The sequence below is a fragment of the Pan troglodytes genome, chromosome 8, assembly GCF_028858775.2.
Source record: "Pan troglodytes isolate AG18354 chromosome 8, NHGRI_mPanTro3-v2.0_pri, whole genome shotgun sequence".
In the NCBI taxonomy this organism is placed as follows: domain Eukaryota; kingdom Metazoa; phylum Chordata; class Mammalia; order Primates; family Hominidae; genus Pan; species Pan troglodytes.
The window spans coordinates 86,003,412-86,024,865 of NC_072406.2; the positions used below are offsets into that span (position 1 = coordinate 86,003,412).

Consider the following 21,454-nt stretch of genomic DNA (forward strand, 5'->3'; position numbering starts at 1 on the left):
GTAATCCCTGCACTTTGGGAGGCCAAGGAGGGAAGCTCACGTGAGCCCAGGAGTTCAAGAGTAGTCTGTGCAACATACTGAGACCCCATCTCTACAAAAAATAAAAAAAAACCAAGCCAGCCGGGTTTGGTGGTGTGAGCCTGTGGTCGCAGCTACTCCAGCAGCTGAGGCAGGAGGATCACTGGAGTGAGGCCAAGGCTGCAGTGAGCTAATATTCCACTGCACTCCAACCTGGGTGACAGAACAAGACCCCAAATCCAAAAATAAATAAATAAATAAATAAAACATTTGCTCATTTAACAAGTATTTATTGGTACTATTCTAGGCACTGGGGATTCAGCAATGAACAAGATAGACAACGTTCCTTCTTTCATGCTTACATTTTTAAATGGGTGTTAGGGATAGGTAAGGCCATAATAAGACAATTCAGACTGTGATAGGTGCTATGGAGAAAACAGGTTGATGGTGGTGAGGTGTGAGAGGTCAGGGAAGCCCTCTGTGACATGAACTGAGACTTAAGGGAAGAAAAATAACCAGCCATGCAGAAATCAGTGGGAAGATTCCAAACATCTGTGGTAAGTGATTTTTTAACACACTAAATTTACAAATCCAAATGTTCTTCCTCCAAAGTAGTCATGAGCTACAGGCTTGTTTTCTGCTTCCATTACCAAAAACATTTCTTGGAGCTTATTTGGAAATGCTTTGAGAATATGCTGCACATCTTTGGAATGAGTTGTGTAAATAGCCAGAAGAAGTCATTTGAGAAACAAGTCTAGCTGGGCGCGGAGGCTCAGTCATGTAAAGCACTTTGGGAGGGCGAGGCAGGAAGATCGCTTGAGCCCAGGAGTTCGAGACCAGCCTGGGCAACATGACAAAACCCCGTCTCTACAAAAAATAATTAGCTGGGCGTGGTGTCTTGCACCTGTGTTCTCAGCTACTCAGGAGGCAGAGGCGGGAGGATCGTTTGAGTTCAGGAGTTTAAAGCTGCAGTGAGCTATGAACGTGCCACTTGCACTCCAGTCTGGGCAACCAAGAGAGACCCTATCTCAAAAAAAATTCTGATTAAGCATCACAACTGAAGGTCCAAGTCTGTAAGACTGGCGAGAGGACTAAAAAAGACGATGAATGCCAAGTGTTTAAGCTTCATCCTACCAACTGAGATTGTTATAAATGAGCAAACGGTATCTAACTAGTAGCAGTAGTAGCAGTTGTTGTTGTTATAAAATGAAACGAGTCTAATTTTTCTTTGCGGCTTTGTAGTGGTCCTATAGGTAGTGAAAAACGACAGTTCTTTCAGGTTTATTAAAGTAAAACACGAATCTTTCCCAACCCAACATCTTAAAGTCTCAAATTTTGATTCGCCACCCCCCCGACCCCGCCCTATGCCAATCGCCCCTAGACCAAGCCGGCTACCACCAGAACAGTGTCCACTTACCAGGGCCCTTTCCTGCATGTCCCCGGCCCCGTACTGCCCCCAGACTTCGGGGCCCGGAGCCCATCAAGGAGAAGCCTCAGTCGGCGTACGAACCCAGAGTCTCCTCCTAATCTGCTGACAAGTATGAACCCGCCGCTGTTCGAACCCAGCGTCGCCGCAGCCCCGGCCAAGTAAAAGAAAGAGGTGGCTGCCAGCAAGCCAACGAGCCTTCCCCGAGCTCCGCGCCGATTCGTCCAGCCCGTAGGGGTCACGCGAGGTCACGCACGGAACCGCAAAGCCTGCCGGGAGCTTGGTGCGCTATGGCGACACCCAGCCTGCGGGGTCGTCTGGCGCGGTTTGGGAACCCGCGGAAGCCTGTGCTGAAGCCCAATAAACCTCTCATTCTAGCTAACCGCGTCGGGGAGCGGCGCCGGGAGAAGGGCGGTGAGCAGTCGGAGTCAGGACGGCCCCGGAGCGGAAGCCGGAGCATGAGCAGGGGCGGGTGGGTAGGAGGGCAGGAAGGTGGGTCTTCTTGTGACTGAAGGTCCCCCGGATCTGCCCCTCCAGAGGCGACTTGCATCACGGAGATGTCGGTGATGATGGCTTGCTGGAAGCAGAATGAATTCCGCGACGATGCGTGCCGAAAAGAGATCCAGGGCTTCCTCGATTGTGCCGCGAGGGCTCAGGTGACCGATGGCTCCTGGGGTGCTTTCTCAGGAAAAGAATGGGGGAGATAGAAGTAATGATTCTCCCTGCCTTTTGCTAGGAAAGGCCCTTTCATTCATTTGGGAGGCATATTATTCACGCCAAAGTGGGAAAGGTTACAGTTTTGAAGGCTGTGTGATCTTGACGGATTTATTCATTGCTCTGAGCTTTCGAGTTACTGTACGTAAAATGAGGCTAACTAATACCACCTTAAAGAATGTTGTGAGTGTCAGATGAAGTAATGAATGGGAAAACCATTTTGAAAAATGTAAATTGCTGCTCAAGTAGACATTATTGTCTGAAATAGAACTAAAGAGACTAAAACTAAATAATGACAATAGTTTGGTTTCCAGTCTAGGCTTAATTGCTAGCTGAGATAGTAGCTTCTGAACATAGTCTCATTTGTAGGTCCCAACGCCCTTTTGTTGAAAAGAGGCTGACATAGATCTCTCCAGGCTGATTAACATCTTCATGTGCTTTAGGGCATTGTGAGAACTATGGGCCTACGTCAGGACAAACTTGATTGATTGATTGATTTTTTGGGTCAGATCTTAAAAGTCTGGACTAGACAAACTGTAGAGCTGTCATTCTTGTATTTGTTCTGTGTTTTCAGGAAGCCCGAAAGATGAGATCAATACAGGAAACCCTGGGAGAGTCTGGGAGTTTACTTCCAAATAAATTGAATAAGTTGTTACAGAGGTTTCCTAACAAACCTTACCTCAGCTGAAAATGGACAAGTATTTTCAATGACTGAAATATAGCTTCTGACAACTATGCAGAGGCATTTTAGAGACATTGGCATTGCCATGCCCTCTTTGGAGGGTAGAAGAGGCAAAACACTTTTTTCACCCTTTGGAATCATAGTATGGGTAGAAGTTATGATTTATCTTGAAATAAAATCCTCTGAACAGAACTTGGCCTTTTGTTGTGAATTAGGTACTCTCTTCATTCTTGAGCCTCCCCTAGACCCTGGAAATTCTTTCCTTCCTGATTTGCCCTAGGAGCAGGACAAATACCATTGTATTGTCTTTCCCTGCATTTGAAGTCTTTTACACCATTTAGTGCCCTTGCTTTTGGATGCAATAAGGAAGTTGAAGTTGCCATCGTCTGTAAATACTTAGTGATTGCCTATTTTGTGCGTAGTCCCTGCAAGGTGCTCTCTGAATAATAAAGTTAACAAACTGGTGACCTAGAGGTTCTGCAGATATGTTTTATTTGATCCATGCAGTTAAAAAAAGTTTTAAAATTAGCTGGTCACGTTCAAAAATAGGAAAAAAAGTCATTAAAATTTCACATTTTAGCTGTATTTATTTATTTGTTTAAGACGCAGTCTCGCTCTGTTGCCCAGGCTGGAGTGCAATGGCACTATCTCAGCTCACTGCAACGTCCGCCTCCAAGGTTCAAGTGATTCTCCTGCCTCAGCTTTCTGAGTAGCTGGGATTACAGGCACCCACCATCATGATGGGCTAATTTTTCTATTTTCAGTAGAGACGGGGTTTCACCATGTTGGCCAGGCTGGTCTCGAACTCCTGACCTCAAGTGGACCACCCGCCTTGGCCTCCCAAAGTGCTGGGATTACAGGCATGAGCCACTGTGCCCAGCCACTTATTTTTTTTAATAAAAAAAATTAAAAGCTCTGGCAGCCTTATTTGCTTATTTCCACCTGGCAGTAATTAGGTAGAGCTGATTATCATTTGTCTGCATTCTCCAGTGACCTCACCACTGGACTCTACAAAATGGTGAAACAGAATTAACAAATGTCTACTTTGTTTATTACCTGTTTCCTTCTCTCAAGTTAGCTGCCTAGTTGCTGAAGGCATTCGCTTTTGTGATTCCCCTGATACTAGGAAAAATTGCATAGCATTTTATGTATACTCTGCCCTTTCAGGCATAATTCAGTTAGCTTTTTTTTTTTTTGAGATGGAGTCTCGCTCTGTCGCCCGCGCTAGTGCAGTGGCACGATCTTGGCTCACTGCAAGCTCCGTTTCCCGGGTTCACGCCATTCTCCTGCCTCAGCCTCCCGAGTAGCTGGGACTACAGGCGCCCACCACCACGCCCGGCTAATTCTTTGCATTTTCAGTAGAGACGGGGTTTCACCGTGTTAGCCAGGATGGTCTTGATCTCCTGACCTCGTGATTTGCCCGCCTCAGCCTCCCAAAGTGCTAGGATTACAGGCGTAAGCCACCGCGCCTGGCCTTAGGAGTTCTTAACCTAGGTCAATAGACTCCAGTTAAGACGTCTGTGAACTTGGGGGATAATTTATATTTTTAACTCCAACTGAAATTTAGCATTTCAGTCAGGGCTATGGAAAACAAACCACAGTAACATTATCAAAACCTATATGAAATCATGGTATTTTCATACCATGTTACAGTTGGTTACAAATATCTCAAAAAGCATTTATACTCATCACTAGCTTCAAAATTATGATAGTTACTACGCTTCCTCCTAGATCTTGTCATTTAATGTGTGAATAAAGGAGCACTATCACGTTACAGATTTGTTCTATTAATAGTTTAATAATTGTATTTAAACAACTGGTTTCCTTTGTAATTCTTGGTATTTTGTGCATTTGTAAACGATCTGAGAAGGGGGTCCAGAAACCTACCTAGACTGCTAAAGGGTCCATGGCACAAAAAAAGGTTGAGTTACTAGATCCAAAGGCCGTATGGACAAACAGTACAACCATTTCCTGAAATCAAATGCATTCTTTTCTGATGTTTCCCCAGTTAGACCCTATAAAAAGTTCGGCTGGATTGCAGACTTCTGGACTACGATTCCCAGAAGGTGGTGCGACCCTGGGGCCTATCCAGAGTTAAGACAATAACTCCATCCAATAGTTCCTGTCCTCTCCTGACAGCCTACAATTCCCAACATGCATGGCGGCTGTTTATGCCTTGGGGACATTATGGACTCCGAGTTATTGCTGGGATCTGTAGTTGCTTCGTATAACGTTGGGAGTTGGCTTCCTCTTATGATGTCTGAGGGTGGGCTCGAGGGAAAAAAAGCAAATGCAGCCATTAAATAAAAGTGTCCCCTACATTCGCCCGTACCCGATCCGGATCCCGAGCGCGCGAGGGCGGAAGTGGTGGTGGCCCGCGCGGCCGGAAGTCCAGATCAGCTGATGGGGGAGGCGGCTCCGCAGCCGCCTAGAGGCCCTAGCCGCCGAGCGCTTCGTCCCGGACCTAAGTCTCGGAGACTGGCCAAGATCACCGCTTGCACCGCGCTGTTGGGCGAGGCCCGGTCCCGTCTCTTTCCCAGGCCTGAGATTCTCGCCCGGCACGGCCGCCCTGAGCGCCCCGGCCACCCCCAGCCCCGGCTCGCCCCTCAGGCCCCGGGCCTCCCCTCAACCCCCGGCCGGCGGCCCAGGCCCCGGATCCGCGGGGGGGGACCCGGCCCCGGGGGGTGCGGGCCCCATGGAGCTGATGTTTGCAGAGTGGGAGGACGGAGAGCGCTTCTCATTCGAGGATTCGGACCGTTTTGAGGAGGATTCACTCTGTTCCTTCATCTCCGAGGCCGAGAGCCTCTGCCAGAACTGGCGGGGATGGCGCAAACAGTCAGCGGGGCCCAATTCCCCCACTGGCGGCGGTGGCGGAGGTGGCAGTGGCGGTACCAGAATGCGAGGTGAGAGTGAGCTGGGGGGAAGAGGAGCGGCAGGCCCTGCTTGGGCCTCGCTCGGGAGCTGTCCGGGACCAGGAGCTGTCCCCGACCAAGAGCTCTCTTCAACCAGGGGAAGAAAGGGGAGCTGTCCCCGGCCGGGAGCTGTCCCCGACTGGGAGCTGTCCCAAGCTTAGAACAGACTTCAGAACTCGCTTTTCCGGCCTTCCTGGGGTGGGCTGGCTTCTCCACACCTGTGTGTGGGTGTGGGGGTGTGTGTGTGTGTGTGTGTGCGCGCGTGCGCGCGCTGTGACAGGGAGATCCTGTGGACAGAAAGTAAATCTTTCGTCACTCCTTTGCCTTAGAGAGGGGATAAGGGAGAAGAATCTTGTCTTTGACTTGGGAATACTTAAGTGAGTTCAGTCTGAGGCATACCGGAAAGTAGAGAGAAGAGAATGTGGGTAGGGGGCTGATTGTGAAGAAGTGACCACTTGTGGCTTGTCACCGCATTGCAAAGTGCATTGGGAGCTTCTTGATTCGGGGTGATGATCTCTGATCCCAGAAGCACCAAGAAGGGATCCCACCCAGAGGAAAATAGAGGTGAACTGGCCTGCCAGAGATTCCATAGTTCATAGGTTTAGATCATAGACTTTGCTTCTGGCCATGTCAAATATCTGTCAGAAGCCAAGGCTGGGACTTGCCTGCTGTGCCTTCCTCATGGCACAGTTTTTGTCCTGGTCCTCAGTGGAAGCTGGCTTTTTTCAGCAGTTGAGATGTTTAATTTGTGTGATTCTACTCAGGCCTTTCCAAGAGTCCTGTTTTCCAAACTGGCTTGTGGAGATTTCTGGTGCTCCTTTGGGACAGAGAGAAATTTACATATATCACTTTTTTTTTTTTTTTTTTTTGAGACGGAGTTTTGCTCTTGTTGCCCAGGCTGGAGTGCAATGGCACGATCTCGGCTCACCGCAACCTCCGCCTCCCCAGTTCAAGCGATTATCCTGCCTCAGCCTCCTGAGTAGCTGGGATTACAGGCATGTGTCACCACGCCCGGCTAATTTTTGTATTTTTAGTGGAGACCGGGTTTCTCCATGTTGGTCAGGCTGGTCTTGAACTCCCGACCTTAGGTGATCTGCCCGCCTCGGCCTCCCGAATTGCTGGGATTACAGGCGTGAGCCACTGCGCCCGGCATATATATCACTTTTTAGGAGTGGCGGACTGGTGGCATTCAGCTTCAGTTGGAGACAGGATATGGCCTGTGTACACACACACAAACACACACAGATCATAGGCAGTTTTACCGTGGGTCTTCTGTGGCCTTCTGGCTTCTTTCATATTTGAGTATGTGGGTGGTCTTGGGGCTTAGTGCTCCCTCACTTTGAGGGAAGTAACTGAAGTCATAGTGATGAAGATTGTTAACATATTGGTATCTTCCTGGTCAGGTTAAAATCTGGGAAAACATGCCATATTACCCCAGTCCCCCCACTTCAGTCACTGACTTGTAAAATAAAGGGGTTGGCCAGGTGCGGTGGCTCGTGCCTGTAATCCCAGTACTTTGGGAGGCCGAGTCGGGTGGATCACTTGTGGTCAGGAGTTTGAGACCAGCTTGGCCAACATGGTGAAACCCCATCTCTACTAAAAATACAAAAGATTCGCTGGGTGTGTTGGCACCCGCTTGTAATCTCAGCTACTTGGGAGGCTGAGGTGGGAGGTAAGTTTGAACCCAGGAGGGAGAGGTTGTGGTGAGCCAAGATGGCACCATTGCACTCCAGCCTGGGTGACAGAGTGAGACTTCATCTCAAAATAAATAAATAAAAATCAAAAAAATAAAATAAAGGGGTTAACTCTTCTAAAAAGGTTCTTTTTAATTCTATGATTTTCTGATCTATTAATGTGACTAGCAATTTTGTGAGATGTAGTTTGTCATGTTATCACTACTTTTTGGTTAAAACACTGTGGAAAACCTTGAGTGGTAACTTTATCTTAGTTCAGGTGATTCCAGTTGCAGCAGTAGCTAGGTGCCCTGCGATAACTCTCTCCCCTTGAGGGTTTCCAGTGTGGGAAGTTGTCATTTAGGTGCGCCAAAAGTGGTCTGGCCTCTCGTGCTTCTTGAGATCCCTTCTGTGGGCTCTGGTCTATCTTGTCTCCTTAGCTGGGGGCCTACAGTCATCTAGAGTAAAAGGGATGGTTAAAAAAAAAAAAAAGGCAATCGGAGGCAAGAATGCCAGAGGAGAGACATTAACCATGTAATTTGAATTTAAAATGCTCGTGGAATATGGGAAATTCAGTGCTGAGCCATGTGAGCAGGGTTACTTGCTAGGGTCCTGGAACACACCTGTCTGGCCAGGAGTTTCTTAAGATATCTCTGGTATCTTCTGTTCTAGACCTTAGGTGTAGCCGGCTGTGGGCTGGGGATTGTCCAGCTCCCCTTTCCCATATGGAGCCTTAAGGGTTAGTGTATCCTGATAGGGGGATCCCTAGGACTTTCATCCAGGTCTCTTCTTTCTTTCATAGTGAAGATGAGGCCCAGGATGTTGTACTGGCATGAGTGCCAAGAAACCATGGCCCTTTTCATTTCCTATTCTCTTTCCCCTGATCCCAACCATTGTTTGCAAAGATGGACTGGTGATCCCATTGGTGGAGCTGTCAGCAAAGCAGGTGGCATTTCATATCCCATTTGAAGTGGTGGAGAAAGTTTACCCACCAGTGCCTGAGCAGCTACAGCTCCGAATTGCTTTTTGGAGCTTCCCTGAGAATGAAGAGGACATTCGGTGAGGCCAAAGGACTGATGGTGGGGAGTGGGGTCCTGATACTCCACACTGTCTGCTGGGTTTCCCATAGAACAAAGGAGACATTGTATTTGGGGCAGTGGTAAGAGGAAGACAAGGGAGGGATTGCCTGGGATTCCACTCCCTCCCCCCCACCCCCCGCCCTGGGGAAGGAGTGAGGCTAGGGAGAGAGTGCCTAGGGCATTGTGGTCTCTGACAGGGTCTGCCAAAGGTTATTTGCTGAGTTGTGGCTGTGTCCTCTTCTTCACCCCCAGGCTGTATTCGTGCCTGGCCAATGGCAGTGCGGATGAGTTTCAGCGAGGGGATCAGCTCTTCCGCATGCGGGCTGTGAAGGACCCATTGCAGATAGGTGAGTGGGCCATCATGCCATGTGGCACATCCTGCTCCTCCCATCCCCTGGCTTATGAAGTAAGAACACACCGCAAGAAGCTGGAGCATGTTGTCTGAATAACTGCAGGGCCAGGGTCAAGGGCAGAGACCCAGGTCCTGACAGCACTCCCTGACCATGCCCCCATTTCTCCCCAGGGTTCCACCTGAGTGCTACAGTGGTGCCACCTCAGATGGTCCCTCCTAAAGGGGCCTACAACGTGGCTGTGATGTTTGACCGCTGCCGGGTCACTTCCTGCAGCTGTACCTGTGGGGCTGGGGCCAAATGGTGCACCCACGTCGTGGCACTCTGTCTCTTCCGCATCCACAACGTGAGGCCCTCCCAATTTATCCCGGCCCTATCCTACACTCCATCCCCCCCTTCTCTGCTGCATGCCTGGCTACAATGTGAGCCCCCTCGCCTCCCCTACTCTGCCTCTCTGTCCCCCAGCTCCAGCAAACCTGTTCTCAGATTGTTCCATTTTTCTCTGTGTCCCCTTCAGGCTTCTGCAGTCTGCCTGCGAGCCCCAGTCTCAGAGTCCCTGTCCCGGCTACAGAGGGACCAGCTGCAAAAGTTTGCTCAGTACCTCATCAGTGAGCTCCCTCAGCAGGTGGGTGAGGTCGGCACCCCCTCCTGCAATTAGCTCCGGGCCAGGCCGCATAGCAGCCTTCCTGTTAGGCCCAGGCCTCCATGGGTTCACCTAGGCCGTGTTCTGCCTGCCTCTGTCTCTTTCTCCCTCAGATCCTCCCCACAGCTCAGCGTCTCCTGGACGAACTCCTGTCTTCCCAGTCAACAGCCATCAATACAGTGTGTGGAGCTCCGGGTGAGTGTGGTGAGAAAGATTGGCAGTAGGAAGAAAGCAAGCTTGTAGTGCAGAGCGCCATTTACTCAAGACTTGCTGTTGTCAGGCAAATCCAGGCCCCTATCTCTAGATGACTGACTGCCTGTCATCCTCAGACCCCACAGCAGGGCCCTCAGCATCGGACCAGAGTACTTGGTATCTGGATGAATCGACACTCACTGACAACATCAAAAAGACACTGCACAAGTTCTGTGGCCCCTCCCCTGTGGTCTTCAGGTAAATCGGATCTCTGCATACCTGTGTCTGTGGTGGAGGGGGAGCGTCCCTCAGGCTGATGACAGATCCTTTCTTCTATTCATGCCTGTGACCCCTACCTTTTATTCCCTGAACTGGCACAGTGCCTGGCACACAGTTGTCACTAACGAATTGATGGAAGATGATGACCTTGTACAGTCACAGAGTGGTCTGCTCTTACCTAGCAAGAGTTCCTTTTCTTCTTTTGATAGATCAGGAAATGGAAACAGAGAAAGATTTAAAGAGTTTTTGTGGCTGGGGGCGGTGGCTCATACCTATAATCCCAGCATTTTGGGAGGCCGACGTGGGCAGATCACCTAAGGTCAGGAGTTCGAGACCAGCCTGGCCAACATGGCGAATCTCCATCTCTACTAAAAAAACAAAAATTAGCCAGGCGTGGTGGCGGGCGCCTGTAATCTCAGCTACTTGGGAGGCTGAGGCAGGAGAATTGCTTGAACCCGGGAGGTGGAGGTTGCAGTGAGGTGAGATCGCGCCATTGCACTCAAGCCTGGGCGACAGAGCAAGACTTGGTCTCAAAAAAAAAAATTTTGTTACAGATGTCTTTTTCCCTCTATCTTCTGTATTTTGGAGCTGGAAGCCCTTTTAGGTTTCATTCAGCCCCGTCTTACTGTCATGGTTTTCTGTTCCTCTGCTTTTACAGTGATGTGAACTCCATGTATCTGTCTTCCACGGAGCCGCCAGCCGCTGCTGAATGGGCATGTCTGCTGCGCCCTCTGAGGGGCCGTGAGCCAGAGGGCGTCTGGAACCTGCTAAGCATCGTGCGGGAGATGTTCAAGCGGAGGGACAGCAATGCTGCCCCCTTGTTGGAAATCCTCACTGACCAGTGCCTCACCTATGAACAGGTAATCACTCAGCGTTGGGGAGCCCCGTGGTAGCTCATTCTTTCCCTCCCCCTGCCTCATCCTCCTCTTGCTGAAATGGACTCTGGGAGGGCTACTCTGCCTTTCTCTGAGCTCTCAGGTGCAGCTCACAGCCTTCTTTGTCTCCAGATAACAGGTTGGTGGTATAGCGTACGTACCTCAGCCTCACACAGCAGTGCCAGTGGGCACACGGGCCGTAGCAACGGGCAGTCAGAGGTGGCAGCCCATGCCTGTGCCAGCATGTGTGACGAGATGGTCACACTGTGGAGGCTGGCCGTGCTGGACCCTGCACTCAGCCCCCAGCGGTGAGTCTCCCCTGAGGCTCACCACAGAACTGAGCCTGGGCCAGCTCAGGACAGACTGAGCCTTCATTTCCTTGTTTGCAGAGACATACCATGATTTTAGTCCTCGGGAAACGGGAGGTGCTGAGCACTGGTGTTAGCAGTGATTTACGAGTCCTTTTTCTGAGAGGCTTTCATCCTTCCTTCCCCTAAATAACACCCACTTTTCAAAATTCTCCAGTGTTTCAGTGATGCTTATGGGGCTGGGTCAAGAAGTACTTTCCTGTGTCCTTTCCCCATGCCCCTCTTTGGGGTGTACACCTACTCCATGCCCATCCTTTCCCAGTAGCCCCTCAGCAGCCTCCTGCCCCTTGTTCCCACAGGCGCCGGGAACTGTGTACGCAGCTGCGGCAGTGGCAACTGAAGGTGATTGAGAACGTCAAGCGGGGCCAACACAAGAAGACGCTGGAGCGGCTCTTCCCTGGCTTCCGGCCAGCGGTGGAGGCCTGCTACTTCAACTGGGAAGAGGCCTACCCACTTCCTGGTGTCACCTACAGCGGCACTGACAGGAAGCTGGCACTGTGCTGGGCCCGGGCCCTGCCCTCTCGGCCAGGTGCCTCCCGCTCTGGGGGCCTGGAGGAATCCCGGGACCGGCCCCGACCCCTTCCTACTGAGCCAGCTGTGCGGCCCAAGGAGCCTGGGACCAAGCGAAAGGGCTTGGGTGAGGGGGTCCCCTCATCACAGCGGGGTCCCCGCCGCCTCTCAGCTGAAGGGGGAGATAAAGCTCTACATAAGATGGGTCCAGGTGGGGGCAAAGCCAAGGCACTGGGTGGGGCTGGCAGTGGGAGCAAGGGCTCAGCAGGTGGCGGAAGCAAGCGACGGCTGAGCAGCGAAGACAGCTCCCTGGAGCCAGACCTGGCTGAGATGAGCCTGGATGACAGCAGCCTGGCCCTGGGCGCAGAGGCCAGCACCTTCGAGGGATTCCCTGAGAGCCCTCCACCCTGTCCTCTCCACGGTGGCTCCCGAGGCCCTTCCACTTTCCTTCCTGAGCCCCCAGATACTTATGAAGAAGATGGTGGTGTGTACTTCTCGGAAGGGCCTGAGCCTCCCACAGCCTCTGTTGGCCCCCCTGGCCTACTGCCTGGGGATGTCTGTACCCAGGACGACCTCCCTTCTACAGATGAGAGTGGCAATGGGCTTCCCAAAACCAAAGAGGCAGCCCCTGCAGTTGGAGAGGAGGATGATGACTACCAGGCGTACTATCTGAATGCCCAGGATGGGGCTGGGGGCGAGGAAGAGAAGGCCGAGGGCGGGGCTGGGGAGGAGCACGACCTGTTTGCTGGGCTGAAGCCACTGGAACAGGAGAGTCGCATGGAGGTGAGGGGATGGAAGGAGGGAGGGCTGGGTGCTCCTTAGCCACAACTGGGAGGGGCTATCTAGCTCTAGTTGGGAGTGTCGGGACCATCAGCAGGATTGTGAGAACCCTGTTGGAGGCACCGAACTGGTCTCCCTGCTTTCAGTCTCCTCACTTTTCTGCTTCCACGAGATTTTCCTGAAATGTGATGGTGTCACTCTGCTGCTTAAAACCCTTCAATGGGTTCCTGTTGCCCTTATGATAAAATGAAAGTGCTTGGCATGACCTGTGAGGGTCCACTTGATCTGGTCTTTGCCTGCTTTGCCAGCCTCACTTGGCTGCTCTGTCCTTTGCACTCCAGTCAGCTGAATCACTCATGTATCTGCCATGCTCTCTCTTGCCTCCAGGATTTTGGACAGATTGACCTTTCTGCCTGGAATGCTCTTCCCCATTAGCCCGTGTTTCTCCTTCAGGTCTCAGGGATCTTAAAGATCACTTCCTCTAGGGAGTCTCTCTGATACTGTCCCTGTGCCCCAAGATATCCCACCTGCTTCCCCTTGACCTTTCCCTGTAATAGCTGGCATCACGGTGGCATGTGTGTTTATGTATCTGTGTCTCTAACCAGAGCTCCTATGGAGCGGCACAGCGCCTGGCATGTAGCAGGTGTTCAAGGAATGTTGGCTGCATGAGTGAGCATGATGTCCTGCTCCTGGAAGTTGGGACTTTAACCTGTCTGGTCCCATGTCCTCCCTCCAGGTACTGTTTGCCTGTGCTGAGGCCCTGCATGCGCATGGCTATAGCAGTGAGGCCTCCCGTCTCACTGTGGAGCTTGCCCAGGATCTGCTAGCCAACCCACCCGACCTCAAGGTAGAGCCGCCCCCTGCCAAGGTGAGAGAGACCCCCTTCCTCTACCTTCCCCTCCCCCACTTACCCCCAACCTGCTCCTATGCCCCACCCCAAGTGAGAGCATCCTTCTACCTCCACCAAGGTAAGTCAGAATCATCTGCCTGTCTCCTGTGTTTCTTCCCTTTCTAGGGCAAGAAGAACAAGGTATCCACGAGCCGTCAGACCTGGGTGGCTACCAACACCCTGAGCAAGGCGGCCTTCCTGTTGACAGTGCTAAGTGAGCGTCCAGAGCACCACAACCTGGCCTTCCGAGTTGGCATGTTTGCCTTGGAGCTACAGAGGCCTCCAGCTTCTACCAAGGCCTTGGAGGTCAGAGGCTCCATCTCAGCCTTGTATTTCAGTCTCTTTAGAGCCTTGCACCTTGATCTCTATTGACACACCAGAGGTCTGAGCTCCTTCCTGTGCCCTCAGGTAAAGCTGGCATACCAGGAGTCTGAGGTGGCTGCCCTGCTCAAGAAGATCCCTCTGGGTCCAAGCGAGATGAGTACCATGCGGTGCCGGGCAGAGGAACTTCGGGAGGGGACACTCTGTGACTATCGGCCTGTGTTGCCTCTCATGCTGGCCAGTTTCATCTTTGACGTTCTCTGTGCTCCAGGTATGATGCCTGACCCTACAGTAAGTGGGGAACTGGGGTAGGGGTAGCTTTCTCTAAGAAAGACCAAGAGCCCCAAGTTTCTGAATCACCTTTAGGACCCATCAGGCAGCTTCATGGGTAGGTCTGTGATGATGAGGATTTTGGGTTCCCCTGTATTTTTTCCCATGCATGATACTTCTGTCTGCCTGACTTACCCCAACTTTTATACAGTGGTTTCTCCCACAGGTTCCCGGCCCCCAAGTCGCAACTGGAACAGCGAGACACCTGGGGATGAGGAGCTGGGATTTGAAGCAGCAGTTGCTGCCTTGGGTGAGTCTTGAGCATATCAGCGAGCTAAGCCTGGTTCAGGTCTTGAAGGACATGAGACCTGTGCCTTGTTCTGAAGGGCTGTATGGTAATGGGAAGGTCAGGATGACACGTGTGAGCCAACTAGTGCCTGTAAGACAGGAATTCAGGGCAAAAATGTGTGCTATATGGCTGGGCGTGGTGGCCCATGCTTGTAATCGCAGCGCTTTGGGAGGCTGAAGCAGGAGGATTGTTTGAGCTCAGGAGTTCATGACCAGCCTGGGCAACCTAGCAAGACCTCATCTCTACTAAAAAAAAAAAAAAAAAAAAAAAAAAAAATTAGCCAGGTGTGGTGGCACATGCCTTGTGCTGCCAGCTACTCCAGAGGCTGAAGTGGGAGAATTGCTTTAGCCTGGAGATTGAGGCTGCAGTGAACTGTGATTGCACCACTGCCCTCTAGCCTGGGCAACAGAGTGAAACCTTGTCTCAAACAAAGAAAAAAAAAATTGTGTGCTATGGGTATTGGGTATTGTAAGGGCAGCGAAACAAAAATCTAGGGAAAGGCCTAAGGGAAGTGGTAGAATATGGAATGTGGGTTAAAAGATCAGTAGGTCCTAGACCAGCGAACACCATGAGTAAATACACAACGCAATCAAGTTTTCATGAGAATGAGGAGGCCAGCTTCCCTAAAATGATAAGTACATGCTGGGTAAGCAGATTGGACCTGGTTATGAAGGTTTTGAAAAGCACACCAGAGCTTAGGCTGGATATAATAGTCAACGAGGACTTCTATAGGTGATGTGGGTTGGACCAAGGGAACCCCTTACTTCATATGCTGATGGCTTGGGAACCCTGGCCTCTTACCTTTGCTGTCTTGGGAATTATGACTACTCTCAATCCCCATAAGGTCCTCTTTCTCACAGGCATGAAGACAACAGTGAGTGAGGCAGAACATCCCCTCTTATGTGAAGGCACACGTCGGGAGAAGGGTGACCTGGCATTAGCACTAATGATCACTTACAAGGACGACCAGGCCAAGCTTAAGAAGGTAAGATACTGGGGCTGGGTGCGGTGGCTCATGCCTGTAATCCCAGCAGTTTGGGAGGCAGAGGCGGGCGGATGGCTTGAGCCCAGGAGTTTGAGACAAGCCTGGGCAACATGGCGAAACCCCGTCTCTACCAAAAAATACAAAAAATTAGCAGCTGGGTGTGGTGGCACATGCCTGTAGTCCCAGCTACTCGGGAGGCTGAGGTGGGAGGATTGCTTGAACCCAGTAGGCAGAGGTTGCAATGAGCTGGGTTCACGCCACTGCACTCCAGCCTGGGTGACAGAGCAAGACCCTGTCTCAAAAAAAAAAAAAAAAGGCAAGGTACTGGGGCCTTTGACAGGCAGAGAAAGAGAGCACATTTTACTACCTTTCTCAGGGAGTTTCCAGTACAATGAGAAAAGTGCTATTTTAGGCTGGGTGCAGTGGCTCATGCCTGTAATCTCAGCACTTTGGGAAGCAGAGGCGGGAGGATCGTTTGAGACCAACCTGGCCAACATAGTGAGACCCTGTCTCTACAAAAAATTAGAAAATTAGCCGGGCATGGTGGCGCGCGCCTGTAGTCCCAGCTACTCGGGAGGCTGAGGTGGGAGAATTGCTTGAGCCCAGGAGTTTGAGGCTACAGTGAGCTATAATCATACCACTGCACTCCAGCCTGGGCAACAGAGCGAGACCCTGTCTCTTAAAAAAAAAAGAAGAAGAAGAAAAAAAGAAAAGTGCTCTTCTGCCCATAGGAGGTAAGTAGGGAATCTTGGGGACATCTCATAAAGAATAAGAGAAGACCAATGGTTCTTATAGGAGTGCTTGGGCATGGGGTGGAAGAAGAGAAGCAGAGGGCATAAAGTCATTCATTCACTTATTTCAGTATTTATTGACTATCAGTATATTCTGCCCTGTGGTGTTAATGGAGGATACCAAGATATGTTGGGGTTAAATAAGTTATAAAAAGACATGTAAACCAGGAGGTCATCCTGTGGTTGTAACTGGGGAAGGCTTCCTGAGGATGTAGCAATTGGCTGTTTCAAGGAGAAAGGAAGGTAATGGAAGTCAGGAGCTAAAGGGCATCCTGTCACTGCTTCTCTGGAGGTCACTGCTTCTGTCTTCCAGATCTTAGACAAACTCTTGGACCGAGAGAGCCAGACACATAAGCCACAGACGCTGAGTTCTTTCTACTCATCTAGCCGCCCAACCACAGCCAGCCAGAGGTCTCCTTCAAAGCACGGGGGCCCATCTGCCCCAGGGGCCCTGCAACCACTGACCTCAGGCTCTGCAGGGCCTGCTCAACCAGGGAGTGTGGCAGGGGCTGGGCCAGGCCCCACTGAGGGCTTCACAGAGAAGAATGTGCCTGGTGAGGTGGGGGCACTGGGCAGGGGGGATGAATGGTGTGGACCTATGTTGAGGTCCCCTTTCCTGGGCTCATCCCAGCGTCCTGTTTTCCTCACCTAGAGAGTTCCCCACATTCCCCCTGTGAGGGTCTTCCATCTGAGGCAGCTTTGACCCCAAGGCCAGAAGGGAAGGTTCCTAGCCGCTTGGCACTTGGCAGTCGTGGAGGCTATAATGGACGGGGATGGGGGTCCCCAGGACGGCCTAAGAAGAAGCACACAGGTAGGATAGCCTGTGGGCTAGCATAGAGGGAAGGATAATCCTGAAGGTTGGAGTCTAACATCTGGGACTCCTGACTTCTGAGACTGACTTCTCTTGGGGGTTAGGCATGGCCAGCATTGACAGCAGTGCCCCTGAAACAACATCGGATAGTTCCCCCACCTTAAGCCGGAGACCACTTCGAGGGGGCTGGGCCCCCACCTCCTGGGGTCGAGGTCAGGACAGTGACAGCATTAGCAGCTCTTCTTCGGACTCCCTGGGCTCCTCATCCTCCAGTGGAAGTCGCCGGGCCAGTGCCAGTGGAGGAGCCCGGGCGAAGACTGTTGAAGTTGGCAGGTCAGTGGGAAGAACTCCCCATCTTCCCTGATCTGGCCCACCCTCAGAGCCACACCCCTAGTGCAATCCAACCATTGTCTCCCAGCATCCTCACTTTCCCTGGTCCTTCCCAACCTACCTGGATACCCATTTCAAAGAAACCCCAACCCCCGTCCCTACCCCATTGCCCCTTCAGGTACAAGGGCCGCCGCCCCGAGAGTCATGCCCCTCATGTACCCAATCAGCCATCAGAGGCAGCTGCACACTTCTACTTCGAGCTGGCGAAGACAGTGCTGATCAAGGCAGGGGGCAACAGCAGCACTTCCATTTTCACACATCCATCTTCCTCAGGGGGCCACCAGGGTCCTCACCGCAACCTGCACCTTTGCGCCTTCGAGATTGGGCTTTATGCCCTTGGCCTGCACAACTTTGTTTCTCCCAACTGGCTCTCACGTACTTATTCTTCCCACGTTTCCTGGATTACAGGTAAATCATTTGACCTGACTTGGGTATGGGAGGGGGATTAATTGGTGGGGATAAGACCCTTATCTTTGTGGGGTTACTGATCTGATAAAAAGACATTCTTCTCACACCCCAATGGTGCCCACACTAACCCAACTCTGCCCTTCTCTCCTTTCCCCTAAGGCCAGGCCATGGAGATAGGCAGCGCAGCCCTGACTATACTGGTAGAATGCTGGGATGGGCACCTGACACCCCCTGAGGTTGCATCCCTGGCTGACAGGGCATCACGGGCAAGAGACTCCAATATGGTGAGGGCGGCAGCAGAGCTGGCCCTGAGCTGCCTGCCTCACGCCCATGCATTGAACCCTAATGAGATCCAGCGGGCCCTGGTGCAGTGCAAGGAACAGGTATTTCTACGGGCAATCTGGGAACCTCTTCTGGGGCATCTGGGCAGGGAGGCTGGGCATGGGAAAGCTAAGGGCCCAGCTCTTGATTCCCGTATCCTGGAGTTTACAGATGATTGTTGGTCCTCTCATGGCAACATTTTACCCATTAATGTGCTTTCACACCCATCTTTTCTTTACCTTACAACTCAAAGGTTAGGTTTATTTCTATTTTACAGATAAGGAAATGGAGGCCTACAGTTTAGGGACCAAGATGATCACTCAGGATAGAAAACTTAGGGAAGGCCTCATACATCTAAGACTTGAATGGGAGGGGGCTGTTAAATTAGTTTGGAACTGGGACTATAACCTGGGTCTTGACTCATTTTGGTCAGTATTTACTCAGTGTGTGAAGCACTCACTGCACTGATAATGGACTCTAAGCATTGACACTGACCTCTGATGACTCCCTGGGAATGAGACAGCTCTGAGGGAGACATTGGAATCTCATCTAACACCTTCCGTGTGGTAAAGGCCTTTCCCCCTTAACACTCTGTGCCCCTCTCTTCCAGGACAACCTGATGTTGGAGAAGGCCTGCATGGCAGTGGAAGAGGCAGCTAAGGGTGGGGGCGTGTACCCTGAAGTGTTGTTTGAGGTTGCTCACCAGTGGTTCTGGCTATATGAGCAAACTGCAGGTGGCTCATCCACAGCCCGTGAAGGGGCTACAAGCTGTAGTGCCAGTGGGATCAGGGCAGGTGGGGAAGCTGGGCGGGGTATGCCTGAGGGCAGAGGGGGCCCAGGGACTGAGCCGGTTACAGTGGCAGCGGCAGCAGTGACAGCAGCAGCCACAGTGGTGCCCGTCATATCGGTGGGGTCTAGTTTATACCCGGGTCCAGGACTGGGGCATGGCCACTCCCCTGGCCTGCACCCCTACACTGCTCTACAGCCCCACCTGCCCTGTAGCCCTCAGTATCTCACTCACCCAGCTCACCCTGCCCACCCCATGCCTCACATGCCCCGGCCTGCCGTCTTCCCTGTGCCCAGCTCTGCATACCCACAGGTGAGACCAGTGTTCTGCTGGGGGGTAAGGCATGGGAAAATACTGGGAATTCATAGGGGGTTGGAGTGGGTACTCTGGGAGTATAATTGGTCAGTCGGAGAGTCCTGGTGAGGTGGTGGGAGTCTGGGGGACCCAGCCCAACTAAAATAAAGAAATGATGGCCGGGCATGGTGGCTCATGCCTGTAATCCCAGCACTTTGAGAGGCCGATGTGGGTGGATCACTTGAGGTCAGGAGTTCGAGACCAGCCTGGCCAACATGGGGAAACCCCGTCTCTACTAAAAATTAGCTGAGTGCACGCCTGTAATCCCAGCTTCTTGGGAGGCTGAGATGGGAATCACTTGAACCTGGGAGGCAGAGGTTGCAGTGAGCCGATATCGTGCCACTGCACTCCAGCCTGGAGGACAGAGCGAGACTCTGTCTCAAAAAAAACATGTCAGGATAGCAGCTTGTGGGGGTGAAGCACGAGAGCAACATCCTAATCAAGTTTGGCATCTTCCCCTTTCTTCTCCCTGCCCCTAGGGTGTTCATCCTGCATTCCTGGGGGCTCAGTACCCTTATTCAGTGACTCCTCCCTCACTTGCTGCCACTGCTGTGTCTTTCCCCGTTCCTTCCATGGCACCCATCACAGTACATCCCTACCACACAGAGCCAGGGCTTCCACTGCCCACCAGTGTGGCCTGTGAGTTGTGGGGCCAGGGAACAGGTGAATGGAGGGGAGGCACACTGGGCAGGGGAGGTGGGGAGGGAATGTTCTTTGTCTCTCTTTGGGCTCTGAGTTCCTTATATGGCTCTCACCCCACTTAGTGAGCAGTGTCCATCCAGCATCCACGTTTCCAGCCATCCAAGGTGCCTCACTGCCTGCCCTGACCACACAGCCCAGCCCTCTGGTGAGCGGAGGTTTTCCACCGCCCGAGGAGGAGACACACAGTCAGCCAGTCAATCCCCACAGCCTGCACCACCTGCATGCTGCCTACCGTGTCGGTGAGAGGACATCCCTTTCTGCGCTCCTACCTGCAGTTGTGCCAGTGGCTCTTCAGAGGACCCTTCCTCTAGCTCTTCATTTGTTTACTGTGGGGTCAGGTGGCAGGTTGGGGTAAAGGGTGAAGAGGATACACCCTACCATGTGCCCACCCTTATCTCCCAGGAATGCTGGCACTGGAGATGCTGGGTCGCCGGGCACACAACGATCACCCCAACAACTTCTCCCGCTCCCCCCCCTACACTGATGATGTCAAATGGTTGCTGGGGCTGGCAGCAAAGCTGGGTAACACCTCCCCTCCCTAGGACCATTGCCCCCCCCCACCTGCTCTCCCCACCTTCCTTATCCCAGACCTCCTTCCTAGCTCTTGCTCAGAGTTGAGGCCTTGGTCGGGTATGTGTGCGTGCGCGGGGGGCGGAGGGTTACCTCAGCTCCTGGGGTGGAGGGAGGCTCTCTGCCAGGCCAGAGCTGAGATCTGTAAGTTGGGTCCCTAGGGCAGAGGTGGCCACCCCCGTCTCATGCCCCTCCCCCTGCCCCCCAGGAGTGAACTACGTGCACCAGTTCTGTGTGGGGGCAGCCAAGGGGGTGCTGAGCCCGTTTGTGCTGCAGGAGATCGTCATGGAGACGCTGCAGCGGCTGAGTCCCGCTCATGCCCACAACCACCTGCGTGCCCCGGCCTTCCACCAACTGGTGCAGCGCTGCCAGCAGGCATACATGCAGGTGACAACCTAGAATTAATGGAGCAGGGTGGAGCACTTCCTGGGTGGTCTTGGACCAGAGGGAGGCAGGGCCTGTTTCTGTGCTTTGTACTAAGGCTCATCCTGCACACATCCTCCTCCAGTACATCCACCACCGCTTGATTCACCTGACTCCTGCGGACTACGACGACTTTGTGAATGCGATCCGGAGTGCCCGCAGCGCCTTCTGCCTGACGCCCATGGGCATGATGCAGTTCAACGACATCCTACAGAACCTCAAGCGCAGCAAACAGACCAAGGAGCTGTGGCAGCGGGTCTCACTCGAGATGGCCACCTTCTCCCCCTGAGTCTTTCACCCTTAGGGTCCTATACAGGGACCCAGGCCTGTGGCTATGGGGGCCCCTCACACAGGGGGAGTGAAACTTGGCTGGACAGATCATCCTCACTCAGTTCCCTGGTAGCCCAGACTGACAGCTGCTCTTGGGCTGTAGCTTGGGGCCAAGATGTCTCAGACCCTAGAAGCCTAGGGCTGGGGGAGACAGCCCTGTCTGGGAGGGGGCGTTGGGTGGCCTCTGGTATTTATTTGGCATTTATAAATATATAAACTCCTTTTTTACTCTAGTCGACCTGGGCCTTTCCC

At 52.4% G+C, this 21,454-nt stretch overlaps 2 protein-coding genes and 1 long non-coding RNA gene across 21 annotated transcripts; 2 read left to right on the top strand and 1 right to left on the bottom strand.

Moving 5' to 3' along the window:
• Nucleotides 1–292: 292 nt before the first annotated feature.
• LOC129136198 (uncharacterized) lies at nucleotides 293–1,675 on the bottom strand. The gene is made up of 2 exons (XR_008537551.2): nucleotides 1,436–1,675; nucleotides 293–1,265 (listed from the first exon to the last, which is right to left on the bottom strand). It is a non-coding gene; the product is annotated as an uncharacterized LOC129136198 (long non-coding RNA).
• A 19-nt stretch (nucleotides 1,676–1,694) lies between these two features.
• CHCHD1 (coiled-coil-helix-coiled-coil-helix domain containing 1) lies at nucleotides 1,695–3,032 on the top strand. The gene is made up of 3 exons (XM_521508.8): nucleotides 1,695–1,858; nucleotides 1,982–2,100; nucleotides 2,733–3,032. Exons 1-3 carry the CDS (start codon nucleotides 1,735–1,737, stop codon nucleotides 2,844–2,846), a joined length of 357 nt encoding a protein of 118 aa, XP_521508.1. The 5' UTR covers nucleotides 1,695–1,734; the 3' UTR covers nucleotides 2,847–3,032.
• Nucleotides 3,033–5,255: 2,223 nt separating this feature from the next.
• ZSWIM8 (zinc finger SWIM-type containing 8) lies at nucleotides 5,256–21,435 on the top strand. 19 transcript variants are annotated; one of them, XM_063780778.1, is made up of 27 exons: nucleotides 5,409–5,743; nucleotides 8,331–8,484; nucleotides 8,757–8,851; nucleotides 9,028–9,200; nucleotides 9,372–9,479; nucleotides 9,611–9,692; nucleotides 9,827–9,947; nucleotides 10,627–10,828; nucleotides 10,976–11,151; nucleotides 11,511–12,205; nucleotides 12,308–12,504; nucleotides 13,238–13,369; nucleotides 13,517–13,696; nucleotides 13,799–13,982; nucleotides 14,193–14,291; nucleotides 15,191–15,315; nucleotides 16,420–16,660; nucleotides 16,759–16,917; nucleotides 17,022–17,250; nucleotides 17,426–17,715; nucleotides 17,875–18,098; nucleotides 18,647–19,135; nucleotides 19,657–19,840; nucleotides 19,942–20,118; nucleotides 20,282–20,401; nucleotides 20,658–20,836; nucleotides 20,958–21,435. In XM_063780778.1, exons 1-27 carry the CDS (start codon nucleotides 5,536–5,538, stop codon nucleotides 21,159–21,161), a joined length of 5,427 nt encoding a protein of 1,808 aa, XP_063636848.1. In that variant the 5' UTR covers nucleotides 5,409–5,535; the 3' UTR covers nucleotides 21,162–21,435. The 19 variants fall into 19 exon arrangements, with proteins under 19 accessions (XP_009457012.1, XP_009457020.1, XP_009457018.1 ...); XM_009458742.5 differs by having other exon boundaries at nucleotides 20,726–20,836; XM_054660259.2 differs by having other exon boundaries at nucleotides 14,208–14,291; nucleotides 20,726–20,836.
• The last annotated feature ends 19 nt before the right edge of the window (nucleotides 21,436–21,454 follow it).

Excerpts from the sequence above, each read along its gene's own strand:
- ZSWIM8 (XM_009458737.5), top strand. The coding sequence starts at position 5,536 with ATGGAGCTGATGTTTGCAGAGTGGGAGGACGGAGAGCGCTTCTCATTC. Across the intron at positions 8,485-8,756 it reads GAGAATGAAGAGGACATTCG|GCTGTATTCGTGCCTGGCCA; the intron begins GTGAGGCCAAAG and ends CTTCACCCCCAG. Across the intron at positions 19,841-19,941 it reads GTTGTGGGGCCAGGGAACAG|TGAGCAGTGTCCATCCAGCA; the intron begins GTGAATGGAGGG and ends CACCCCACTTAG.
- CHCHD1 (XM_521508.8), top strand. The coding sequence starts at position 1,735 with ATGGCGACACCCAGCCTGCGGGGTCGTCTGGCGCGGTTTGGGAACCCG. Across the intron at positions 1,859-1,981 it reads GCGGCGCCGGGAGAAGGGCG|AGGCGACTTGCATCACGGAG; the intron begins GTGAGCAGTCGG and ends CTGCCCCTCCAG. Across the intron at positions 2,101-2,732 it reads ATTGTGCCGCGAGGGCTCAG|GAAGCCCGAAAGATGAGATC; the intron begins GTGACCGATGGC and ends CTGTGTTTTCAG.